The sequence below is a fragment of the Elgaria multicarinata genome, chromosome 7, assembly GCF_023053635.1.
Source record: "Elgaria multicarinata webbii isolate HBS135686 ecotype San Diego chromosome 7, rElgMul1.1.pri, whole genome shotgun sequence".
Lineage (NCBI taxonomy): Eukaryota > Metazoa > Chordata > Lepidosauria > Squamata > Anguidae > Elgaria > Elgaria multicarinata.
In genome coordinates, this window is record NC_086177.1 from 62,236,999 (window position 1) to 62,250,303 (window position 13,305).

The 13,305-nt window shown below is 42.6% G+C and overlaps 1 protein-coding gene across 2 annotated transcripts in view; it reads right to left on the minus strand.

The window, feature by feature from the left end:
• Positions 1 to 13,305, minus strand: part of GAREM1 (GRB2 associated regulator of MAPK1 subtype 1) — a 107,161-nt gene that overhangs the window by 60,666 nt on the left and 33,190 nt on the right. Inside the window, exon 2 of one of the 2 annotated variants that reach the window (XM_063130682.1) lies at positions 12,269 to 12,409. In XM_063130682.1, the coding sequence (XP_062986752.1) occupies positions 12,269 to 12,409 (141 nt within the window). Of the gene's footprint in view, positions 1 to 12,268; positions 12,410 to 13,305 lie in introns of those variants that run through there. The other variant, XM_063130683.1, reaches the window with a different exon arrangement.

Here is a 13,305-nt window from a genome sequence, read left to right on the forward strand (position 1 = left end):
GTTCAAAAACGGCTAAGCAGTGAGCCTCAATTCAGCAACAGCCACTGCCTGGTACCACAATTCAGTCACAGTCTGAGAAATCTATGATGTCAGTTGCTTTAACAGGCAAGGCTGACGTGACTGGCATTGGTTCCCAGACAAGAAGCGCTTCTGGTTTCCATAGGGAGGATGCTGACGGAGGTATTCCAACCACACTTCCTACCAGCATTTTCTAGACTTAGGCACACACGTTTGGACATCTGAGCAAACATTAAACAAGGTGATGTAATCCAACACCACAGGTGTTTTTCAATACCTTCCTTTTAAAGCATCAAAAGTCCCAAATACATTACACATTAAGTAGTAATTCATTAAACTACATGCACACACACGCATGCACACACACAATTTCTTCTCTAATATTTGAAAACCAAACACTATATAGTTTCTTTTACCAATGTTTGGGAGTGGGCAGGGATGTGGGGAGCACCTAAAGTTGATGGCTACAATAATTTCCAAACTAGGAAACAATCAGAGGGAGAGGGGGATTGGGTGTGCATGTTCACCGTAGCTTGTTTTGGCTTATTTAAGCCACAATGAGCCACGGCACCCATGAGCACCAGGTGCCTATTCAGACCCTAGCCACAGCTTGCTGGGTTGTGTGAACCTGATCAGAGTGGGTTGTTGGCGTGATTATCACCCACAACCCTAAAACAGATCCATGTATTCTGGGTTGTTTGTTAACCATGCTATCAACCCAACCTCACCATGTTAGCACAACATGACAAGCTAAATAATAATAATAATAATAATAATAATAATAATAATAATAATAATAAGTATTTCTTACCCGCCTCTCCATTTTGATCAAGGCGGGAAACAACAGTAAACAGTAAAATGCATAAAACTGAATTAAAACATTGTTAAAACATCCTAAAAAACATTCTAAAAACATCTTAGAATTCCACTGGATAGGCCTGCCGGAAGAGATCAGTCTTTATAGCTTTCTTGAGTGCTAGTAGACTGTTAAGTTGTTTATTATTATTATTATTATTATTATTATTATTATTTATATAGCACCATCAATGTACATGGTGCTGTACAGAGTAAAACAGTAAATCGCAAGACCCTGCCGCATAGGCTTACAATCTAATAAAATCATAGTAAAGTAATAAGGAGGGGAAGAGAATGTAAACAGGCACTGGGTAGGGTAAACAGGCACAGGGTAGGGTAAAACTAACAGTGTAAAGTCCAAACAATATCAAGTTTTAAAAGCTTTAGGAAAAAGAAAAGTTTTTAGCTGAGCTTTAAAAGCTGCGATTGAACTTGTGGATCTCAGATGTTCTGGAAGAGCATTCCAGGCGTAAGAGCCAGCAGAGGAAAATGGATGAAGCCGAGCAAGGGAAGTAGAGACCCATGGGCAGGCGAGAAACATGGCATCAGAGGAGCGAAGAGGACGAGCGGGGCAATAGTGTGAAATGAGAGAGGAGAGATAGGAAGGAGCTAGACCGTGAAAAGCTTTGAAGGTCGACAGGAGAAGTTTATATTGGATTCTGAAGTGAACTGGAAGCCAATGAAGAGATTTCAGAAGTGGAGTAACATGGTCAGAGCGGCAAGCCAGGAAGATGATCTTAGCAGCAGAGTGGTGGACAGAAACCAGTGGACTGATGTGAGAAGAAGGAAGGCCAGAGAGAAGAAGGTTGCAGTAGTCCAACCGAGAAATAACCAGTGCATGAACAAGCGTCTTGGCAGAAGAGATAGACAGAAATGATCGAATCCTGGCAATATTATACAGGAAAAAAGGACAGGATTTAGCTACTGCCTCAATATGAGGAATAAAGGAGAGCGATGAGTCAAATATGAAGCCAAGACTACGAGCTTCCTTGACCGGAGTAAGCGTAACATCATTGAGAGTGAGAGAGAATGAAAGATGAGGAGAAGGTTTAGGCGGAAAAACAAGCAATTCAGTCTTTGCCATATTAAGTTTCAGAAGACAATGAAGCAGCCAGGCTGAGATATCTGAGAGACATGCCGAGATACGATCGTGAACATCAGGATAAAGTTCCAGAGATGAAAGATATAATTGCGTATCATCGGCATACAGATGATATTGGAGGCCATGAGATTGAATAAGCTTACCCAAGGGCAACATGTATAAAGAAAACAGCACCGGGCCAAGCACCGAGCCTTGCGGAACCCCTACTGAAAGGGGAAAAGAGGAAGACGAGCTGCCATTAGCCAACACGCTGAAAGAGCGACCCGCTAGATAGGAGGCAAACCAGTTATAGACAGAGCCACGGAGTCCAAGGTCATGAAGGGAATCTAAGAGAAGATCATGATCAACCGTGTCAAAGGCTGCAGTTAGATCAAGGAGAATAAGAATGGAATAAAGGCCTTTAGACTTGGCAGTAAGAAAATCATTGGTGATCTTAGTAAGGGCAGTTTCAGTGGAATGCAAAGGACGGAATCCGGATTGAAAAGGATCTAGAGCAGAGTTACTAGTAAGAAAGTCAAGACAGCGAGAGTAGAACACACGCTCCAGGATCTTTGAAACAAAAGGCAACAGAGAGACAGGTCGGTAGTTAGACAGAGATAGCCTATCAAGAGTAGGTTTCTTGAGAATGGGAGAGACTGTAGCATGTTTAAAAGCAGAAGGAAATGAGCCAGAGGACAGAGAAAAATTAATAATATGAAGCAAGGAAGGGAATAATATTTATAAAGACGCGAGAGGGAATCGGATCACGGGAGCAAGTGGAAGGCTTCGAGGAGCGTAGTATTGTAGACAGTTCATCAGCTGAGACCGAAGGAAATGCAGAGAAATTTGCAGGAGGAACTGACAGATGAGGAACAGGAACTGGAAGAGGAGCAGAGCTGGCCAGATCAGAGCGAATAGTTTGGATTTTAGCATTGAAAAAAGAGGCAAAATTATTAGCAGTCAGAGAGGCGGGGAGAGATGGTGGATTAGGCTTCAGGAGAGAATCCGGCAGGCCATTCCACAGTCTGGGAGCAGCAGAAGGTCCTCTGGGTAACAGTTGTTAATCTACTTTCTGCTAGCTGAAGTAGATTTTTCCCAGAGGACCTGAGTGTGCAGGGCAGATTGTACGGCCTGAATGTTCAAAATGGCTGCCTGCTTGCACTGCTAAGCCCTGGGGTGGCTTAGCATGATGTGTAAATAGGCCTAGGGACCTAGTTTGCTCTATTGCTGGGTTGTTAATAAGCCACGGTGGCTTGTTGACCACTCTGCACGTGGTGGTTGCATGCTAGGGGGATTAGCATAATTAACCTCGGCAGCACAGCTTGTCGTGTTGTGAGAACCCAGCCATGGCAACAAGCTACTCAAAACCCTACAACAGCTCATGGGTTCTGAATTACTTGTTTCCCGTGGCAACAAGCCACCCTGGCCAGGTTTGCATGACATGACAAGCCACACTGCTGAAGGTAACTATGCTAAGTCCCCGGCACATACAGCAGGGGAAATAAATGGATACTATTGTTTTTATACTGTTTTTATGTTTTTGATGGTTTTTAAATTTTGTATACTTTTTAATATTTCCCATTTTTAACTGTTGTAAACCGCCCAGAGAGCTTCGGCTGTGGGGCGGTATATTAAATAAATAAATAAATAAATAAACAAGACAAAGTAGCTTATTTCCCTAGCTACGATCATGCAAACCAGCCCACGCAGAGGACAGGTTTGCATGATCATGGAGGGAATATAAGCCATCATTGCTTATTTTCCCTTCCTACATGTCCCAGTTGTGAGCCGCATAATTACCCTCACCAAGTGCTGTTTGCTGTGATGTCTGAACCCGGTGAGGGTGGCTGGCTGGGGTTGTTTAGAAACCACCCTAAAAACCATGGCTTGTTCTAGGGTTTCTAGGTGGTTTGTTACAGCAACTTGCACACGGTTATGGTAATTATGCTAATTAGGTGGCTAGCAATTGGTACGCACTGGGAGGGAAAATAAGTCACCGTGGCTTATTCTCCCTGCGTGATCGTGTGCTCCTGGTGAGACAGACATGAAGAGGGCATAGATGGGTTTACCTTGCAGTTCTATATGGATAAAGTTCAAAGAGTATTGCAGCACCTTAACGACTTAACACAAATATTCTGGCATAAGCCTTCATGACTATAGCCCCTTCATCAGATGCAACTGATGAGCTGTAGCCAGCTATAGTCCACACAAGCTTATGCCAGAATAAATGTGTCTGTCTTTAAGGTGCCACAAGGCTTTGTTGCTTTTACTGTAATAGATTAACATGTCAACCCCTCCGGATAAAGTTGCAGCTGTTAGGATTGCTCACGAGGTGGAAGATACTAGGATCACTTTCCCCCTCCCCCAGCAAGAGGGAAATATAACAAAGTGTACCCGCTTGATAATGCTAAAGGTGCAGTAGGGTTAGTGAAGGCAGGAAGAGATTTCAGGCTTAAAGCAGTGAGACAGAAAGAACATACAAAACTGCAAACCTGAGTACGAGGCAAGGGGACTGAAGGGGCTGAAAAGAACTGAGAGGCAGGATGAGAAACAGGAGGGATTAATCCATCTTCAGCAATCTCCTGTACTTGTCCAGAAATGAAGGGGGTGGGTGGGGGAGTGGATGCGTTCACTCCATTTTCCAATGCAGCCACCCTCGAACCATTGGAAAGAAAATGGGGAGTGTGTAAGCCCACACACATTCCTGATCAGCCTCTTGAAACAGCAAGTGAGAGAGGAGGAGGAGGAGGAGGAGGAGGAGGAGGATCACGCCTTAAGTAGTTCTATAATTTTGCATCCAGGGATGGGAATGACTACGGAGGAGGATGTCATGGACGGGCTGGCATGATCTACAGATGAAATAATAGTGGGTTATTTTTAATAACTGTGCTAAAGGGCTAAAAACTCAATGGCAAATGAACAGAAAAACGTAAAAGGAAGATCTAATGATTCCTCCTTGCCCTCCCCACCCCGGGCTAAGACAATCTAGCCAGCTGGAGCCCAGCTGTTGGGTCTCTCTCTCTCAATCCCTCCCACACATGCACAGATCCTCCTTTCTTGTTCTTTCATGCTTGGCTGTTGAGTGATCCTTGCAGGAAGCAACCTTGGCTCCCTCACTTAGTTCCCTGCCAAGTTTTTTGCCCTGACCCAAATATTACTCATTTGGCACAGAAATTACCCTTCTCTCCTCACTTGGAAGCTCACAGCCAGCAGTGATAAACATGCACATGGATTTGCACTGCACCTTGCCTGCCCGGGGGAAGCCCAGTGACATTGAAACAAAAAGCTCCAAAGTTCGGTGTCTATTGTCAGCAATTTGCTGCAGGTGGAAAGTTTGGGCCCTTAAAATCTTTTGCCCTGCAACAGCTGTCCTCAATATGGTGCCTTCCAGACGTGCTGGGATTGCAACTACCATTACTACAACGGCCATGCTTACTGGGTGTGATGGGATTTGCAGTCTAGCACATGTGGAGTTTTGGGGAGGCTGACAACATTACAAAACAGAGAAGCAACAAGGCTCTGGTCTGCTTGGGAATCACAAACTTTGTCTCAGAAGTTGTATTTATGCCTAGCTTCATATACACAGTTACTGACTGTCAGCTTATCCTTTGTATTGATCAAGGCTCCAAACACCCACCTTTATTTTATTAAAGGAAAATACACACACACACACACTCCTTAAAAAATCAACAATGTGCACAATTAGCTGACTTTAGTTTGGTGTTATTTTTTTTAAAAAAAATATGTTTCCTTGTTAACTAGACTGTGCTCTGAACAGGGAGTGGTGCACCAGCATGGAACACGTCTGCCCCAGGAGATTGACGGAATCCAATGGATTTCTCAATGCTCTAGGGGATTTTCCACTGGAGAGAGCTGGTGAACCTAGTCCCACTGTGGAATGGTGGGATGCAGGGGGCCAGTGACTTGATTGCACCTGAGCGCCCTCTCTGATGCTGTAGAGCCCAGAGAGGCAGGCTGAGAAACAGGAGGGATCCTTAGTATACTGGGGAACTGAGGACAATGAAATAGGTTGGACACTGGCTAGAATGCAAACAGTGTTAGACTCAAAGTGAAAATCACTGAGTACACTCTAGAGCACGTAAATGTGCCTCCAGCACAATTTGCTACTTCCATTGCATCCTTAAGTAGCCGTCTAGCAGAATTATTTCACATGGTCCAGGGGTTGTTAACACTCCCTCAATGGAGCTCTGGACTGTTCATCTGAATCAGGTGAAGCTATGCAGATTCTGAATCAGTGCCTAGACTCAGTGATGTGCTGGATGAGGGCTAATAAACTGAAGCTGAATCCTGTCAAGATGGAAGCCCTGTGGGTGAGTGGTTCCCAAGTCTGAGATAGTCTTATCACCTGTTCTGAATGGGGTTGCACTCCCTTTGAAAGATCAAGTTTGTAGTCTGGGGAATATTCCTAAATCCATCACTATCACTGGAAGCCCAAGTGGTCATGGGAGTGCCTTTTATCAGCTTCAACTGGTATGCCAGCTATACCCTCTCACAGACAGGGATATCTTGTCCACAGTGGTATAAGTGTTAATAACCTCAAGACTGGATTACTGCAATGCACGCTATGTGGGGCTGCCCTTAAGGCTGATCCGAAAGCTGCAGCTAGTGCAGAATGTGGAAGCTTGGCTGTTTTCTGGAACTGCTACTTTGCAGCACGAAACTACTTTGCTGATGGAACTGCACTGGCTGCCTATTTGCTACTAGACCAGATATAAGATTCTGTTATTAGTATATAAAGCCCTAAACAACTTGGCACCATGACATTTGAGAGAGTGCCTTTTCCTTTATTATTATTTTTATTATTCCACTTATATCCTGCCTTTTTACCTCTTGCAAGGAACCCAAGGCAGCTTACATGGTCCTTCTCTCCATTTTACTTCATAAGTAGGTTAAGGCTAAGAGTCAGTGACTGACCCAAAGTCACCTAGTGAATTTCATGGCCAAATGGGAACTAGAACCCGGATCTCCTGAGTCCAACTACTACACCACACTGATTCTCTTTATCAACCTGCCTGGTCACTGAGATCACCAGATGAGATGCTCCTGGTGGTTCTGCATGTCCTTATGGCCCAGTTGGAATCCACCTGAGTAGACCCTTCAGTGTGGTGGCTCCCTCTTTGTGAGGGAGAGAGATCTAGAGGCAGAGAGATCTGAGAAAGTCTCCTGTCTGAAACCCTGGAGAGTCATTACCAGTCAGTATAGGTAACACTGAGCTATATGGACAACTGGTCAGACTCAATACAAAGCAAACCTTTGTTCCTAGATAACAATGATGATGATAGATGATGATGATTGCAATAATAAAGGACTTCTTTCACATATAGTGGTGGGTTAGTATAGAATGCTCATGGCTTTAGGTTTTACTGTAAGTTGATTTGGGAATGATCTAAATGGGACATTCACTTGTTTGCTTTCAGTCAAATAGGAGTTCTGTTGCAACAGGAACTATGAGAACAAAACGAGTGATTTGGGGTTTTGAGGTGCAGACACTATCTCTGCCTTGAACTCAGATAAAACAAAACTTTCTATAAAAATTCTTCTTCTTAGAGAATTCCAAAGGGCACCATTACATATGACACACAGATACAGGAAGAAATACACAGAACTGCAGTGTTCAGAGGGGTGGCTACAAAATCCTAGAGCTGTGCTCAAGCAGCTCAGTGAACTCAGATTTCAGAGCACAGGCAGTATGTGTAATTCACCAATTCTATAACTATTCCATTCTTGAGTGGGTTCTATGGGTGTCTTCATAGTCGGTTCAGGAGAGAGGAAATGACAAGCATATTTGAACTCAGCTTGCCTGACACAAGCTGTAAGACAACCAGATGACATGACCGACTGGCATAATGCTAAATAGTTCCTAAGGAGAAGCTTCATATGTTTCTGTGAAAAGCTTCGAATTCCTTCTCCCTTAAAAACCCACAGTAGTGCAATGTGTCCAAACAAACAGCACAGAGCCATTAAAAACTGTCCTTGAAGTAAATCAAGCTAAAACTAACTGATTTTAGAAACTGCAATGTTATGTTTCAGCAACCCAACCAACAAAACTGGTAAAGACACTCCATGATTCATATAATCTCAGCTGATTCACCCATCAAACCTGCGTATGACGAAGGTTTCAAGTTTAGCTAAGTTGAATTATAAGACACACGTAAGAGAAAACTTTGAAAATATTTAGATATGCAACAGGATGGGACATGCACGGATCATGTATTTCCTGTGCTCCCAGAAGCATTATGCTTCCAACACCCACTGTACATTATCATGCCACACAACAAAGAAAGGTTTCTTCTTCACTTTTAAACACTTAAAAGTATGGATAGCACACTTTGCAAGGAACAGCCAGTCCCCCCTACCAAATCCTCTCAAAACTGTATGGAATGAAGGGAATCCTTCTGGATGTGCATATCCCAGGGCTGATGGTTTAACTATGGCCCCATCCACTCTGTAGCTGGATGAAATTGTAACACACTGCAGTGTAAGGGAGGCATTTCTATCTAAAGGAGGCAGCATATTCCCCCCCCCCCCCGCCACCCCACTCCCGGCAATGATGCAACAGTTGGCATTGTTCACTGTAAAAAAGGAGAAAGGGAGATGCCTTGTGACAGACCTTGCCCTCATCTGGCAAAAAGCCCAGATGCAATGAGATGTCTTCAGCTTGTTGTTCTGAAATTATTCCTGTGGATTGTAGTGAGAAGCCTAAATATAGGGGCCTTAAAAACAGCCCCATACATCCTTCTAAGTTCCACTCCAAGGCCAAAGCATACACAGAGCTGGCAGAGGGTTCTGTGGAAGAACTCCCTTCCCCTTCAGCAACCCTGAGAATAAAGATCAAAGAAGCTGGTCACCTGAGGCCTGCTCCATGTCCATCCAGTGCTCCCTTTAGATTCTGAGGTTCCTCAGAAACAAAGAACCAGAATGGAAGAGTATCAAAACTGGATGGTACATGTAGCTAATGCAGGGCTGTCCTGTACTAAACTGGGCAATCAACTGCACACTTGGTTCGGCTTCTTCCTATTCTAGTTTTAAAGAGCCGGTACTCCTTCACATTTATAAGAGGGCAGTGCCAAGTTGGCTGCAGGCAAGTCTCAGGTTTTCTCTCTACTCCTGGTAGCCTAGCATCCAGCCACCAATGCATGCATAGTTTCCTGCTTGGGTCCTCTAGGAGTATATTTTTTCTGGCAAGCAGGAAAATAAATAAATACACAGCTGCTGTTCAAAGATCTCAGCTACACTTTCCAATCCCCCAAATCCACACAGAAATCTAATGAAAATGTCATAAAGCTGTTAACCAAAAAGCAACTGAAATCAATCTGCCCAATTCAACCCTGCATCAAGGCGACAAATATCAGTTTGTTCAGAAAGTATATTGGGTAGTAAGCGTTCCTTGAACTGTTTCATAATAAGGTAACTCCCTAACACAGGATTTCACTGCTTAATGAAGATAGACTTGGCATCACTTGCCTTGGGAAAAGACACAATGTTCCATCAAACAATAGCAATTCTACTGCCTTTGAACTACAGTAATACTTACTCTTCCGAATATATTTAATAGGCATATTGGCCTCATGAACAATACTTTGGAATTTATTTCAACATATGTGTATGAGTTTTACCTATTATCTTAAGGGATAAATAGATACAGCTTAATTTCTAGTTTTCATTCTTGGATTGCATCCTCATAAAAGAAAGCTATGAGCAGCTTCACACAATACGACAGCCCATGGGGAATTATTTAACCCACGGTGCAACTGTGGCACATGTGGCAGCCATTTTGCATATCCAATCCCCGCTTGAGTGTTCTCGTGTTCCCGGGCAAGCATGAGTTACGTGAAGGTAAACACAAATGACACTTAACCCTAAAACAGACTGTGGGTTATGCAAGAGTTGTTTAACACTTGAGTAACCCATACTTGCTGAGTTCGCACTACACAACTCCCAAATGGGGGCTGGATATGCAAAGTGGCACCTCTGGGAGCTGTGGTTGGTTGGGGCTTAAATAACCCATGACAAGCTGTGTTGCGCAAACCAAGTTTATGACTGTAGGTGAATTCCCCACAAGAGCTTTTCATTGTGGTGGCTGCCATTTTGAATATTCAAGCTGCAGTGGAAGCCACAGCTTGCTATTACATGTGTACCTGGCAAGGGTGAGTTGTTGGGGGTAGTTAACAAGCCAGCCAGAACCCATGGGCTATTTCAGGGTTGCAGGTGGCTTGTCAACCATCCCAACAACCCACCCTCACCGGGTTCACACATAACAATAAGTTACAATACACTCCTGCCGCACCCCAAATATTCAAAATGGCTGCAACAAGAAGCCCTGCTTGTAAATCAATCCATGGTGGCTTTTCGTTATGTGCAAACCAGGCCTACATGACTAATAGCTTCCTCAATAAATCATGCAAACTGTAGCATTCTTGCTGAGTTCGCACTACACAACAACTCCCAAATGGGGGTTGGAAATGCAAAGTGGCTTCTAGAAGATAATCAGCACTCACAAAACTGTCACAACCAGGGTATTTTGAGAAAAGCCATGACAATTTAATCTATTTTAAGTTTGTGTGTAGATGTGTGAGTTAGGAAGGAAATGGAAACTTCCCAAGAGTAAGAACTGTTTGACAGGGGAACAGATTGCATTGGGAAGGGATTGAAGAAGCATCCACTTCTTATACTAGTTTTCTCCGAACTGCATCCCTGTTATGTTTTGAGAGTCTATTTGCACAAATACTGAATTCAAAAATGAGTCCTGGGCTGTTGGGGTAAGAGCACACTCTCATAACACAAGTTAGGTATTTTTATAATTATGAAGTTATAAGGCCTTCAGAAAGTACTCTTTAAAACTGAAATTAAGTTTAAAAGCCTTTCAAGAAAAAACAAAACACCCTGATAACTGAACCATATAGCTGCTATATATACACAGCAAGAAACAGTTTCTTGACACTAATAAGATTTATTATTATTATTATTATTATTATTAATAATATTAATAATAATAATAATAATAATAATAATAATATGGGAATCCCTCTAAGTCCATTTCCCCTCAAGGCCTGTCCCAGTCTCTCTTTTTCCCTAAGGGAGGGGGATTTCACTTTAAGACAGGGATTTACCATTTGAATGGCTGCCTGGCCAGGGACATTTTATGTCAGTAAATACAGTTTTGATTGAGCCGAAACCTTAACCCAGTAAAAAGGCATAAGAGAAAGGAACCTAAATGAGACTTGGAGAAAATTAAATTCACAGCCTGCATCTTTAAAAACGTTTGTCTTGAAAGGGGGCCTGGGGAGCACTGAACAGAGAGAAGAAAGAGGCAAAGTGGCCGCACGCAAGTAGATCAATAGAATGGTCAGTAGGAAGCACCATTGCTGTTTATTCTAGCCCATGACAACAAGCCACTCTAAGAACTCCACACTAAGAGATGGCATGTATGAATTTGCAACAATGTAATCCTGTAGACTGAACAATCATTGTTTACAAGAGAAAAACAAAAGCATAAGCATCCAATTGGCACACTTTCTACTAAAATTCACATGTCAGGAACTGACATAAGCAGGTTGTCATGTGGCTGAATAAATTGTTTTAGGCATAATATAGCTAGTACATGATTATTTTCCAAAGCAACTTTGATGATAATTTTGCATGAGATACGTGCTATTTTTCTCCAGCAGTTAATGAGACTTTACTAATTAAACCATACAATTTAGAAGACGTGTAGGCAGATGTATCTGCTGTGGGAATAAGCTGCAGGTCTTCTTCAGCACTTGTTCTGCTAGAATAACCCTAACCGATGGTTTATTTAACTCATGGGATATTGAATTCTGGGTTGCCATGATAGGTGAACCCAGCTGTACTAACAAATAAGGGTTTGTTAACCATTAACAACCCAGAAACATAACCCATGGTTTATTTTTGGGTTGTGAATTATGGGTTGTTTAAAACATGGGTTATCATAACATACGAACCCAGAATCGTGGATTGTTCATGGGATGTTTTGACAGGCTACCTACAAGTCAGTACTACAAAGACATTTGGGGTACTGGGAGGGAGTGCGTGAAGGAGGAGGGAAACAAACAATCCAGAGATTGAGAAAACAAACTATGGTTTATTTGCTCAAATCCTGGATAGGGCAACATAATATACATTAAATAAACCATGTGTTAATGTTAAATGTGAATCAGGTCACTGTGTCTTTCAGCATCAATGCTGCTTTCTTTTGCCAAGCAATAAAATAACTGTGCAACTTATTCACCTTTTATTTCTGTTTTTTAGATTCAGAGCTAAAGCCACACTTACCAGCATAATGTACAGGGATTTCAATCTTCGGCCCTATAACGTAATGACCCTCCTCCAGACTATGAGCTGTAATGGTTGTCCACTGTCGGCATGAATGAATCAAAAGGTAATCAGTCTCTCTAAGACCTTCTATAGGTTCCCCTACAAAAAGAGATTAAATTTTAAGTCAAAATCAGTGTGCGAAATAATTTCAAATTCCAAGTAATGTAGCAGCTAAGAGGCTGAGCTGCCTCTAGTTCAAATCTAATCTCTGCAATGAATTAATTAGGTGGCCCTAAGCAAGCTACTTTCTGTCCACCTCTGCCCTATATCTGCAATATGGGGTCAATGCTGAACCCCTGCAGGGCTGTTTTAAGGATTACTGAATTTACAGTAATGCTTTGAATGTAACACACTAAATAAATGCTGAACATTATCACAATTGTGATGCTACTTTGCTCTTTAGGCCTATTTTCATCACCATTTCAGGGTCTGATGACCTGAGGAGAAAGTCGTCATGAGGCAAACGAACCATGTGCATCCAACAGCAGGTGAAAATTTGGCTTTTGGCCCATCACTGCATGAGTTGATCCTGCAGTGACAGGGCAAAAGCTAAAGCCTGCACCTACCAGCAGAAGTATATTACTGGTTTGCCATGTGTCTAAATGGGTGGGAACCAGTATAAGCAAGGGTTGTTTCTCAGCTACAATGCACTGTAGTAGTACAGGATCTATTTTTTTTTAAAAAAAAAAAATCAACCCAACATTGACCCTGTTCAGATGAGACGCTAAGCCACGGTGGTTAAGCATTTTGAGTTAAACATTATGGCTTATTGTGTCTTGTGAAACATGACTTAGTGTGTCATGTGAACTATTCATAAGCGTGGTGGCTACATAACCACAATTTAAACACGCTCCCTAACCATTTGCTACAAAAGGGTTAGTGGCCTAAACATGGCTTAGTGTGTCATCTGAACAGGCCCATTGCAGGTCACTTTAATAAGTTATTTTTCATTTGGCAGTCAGATCCTGCAAACAAACTTTAGATGCTGCAGCATC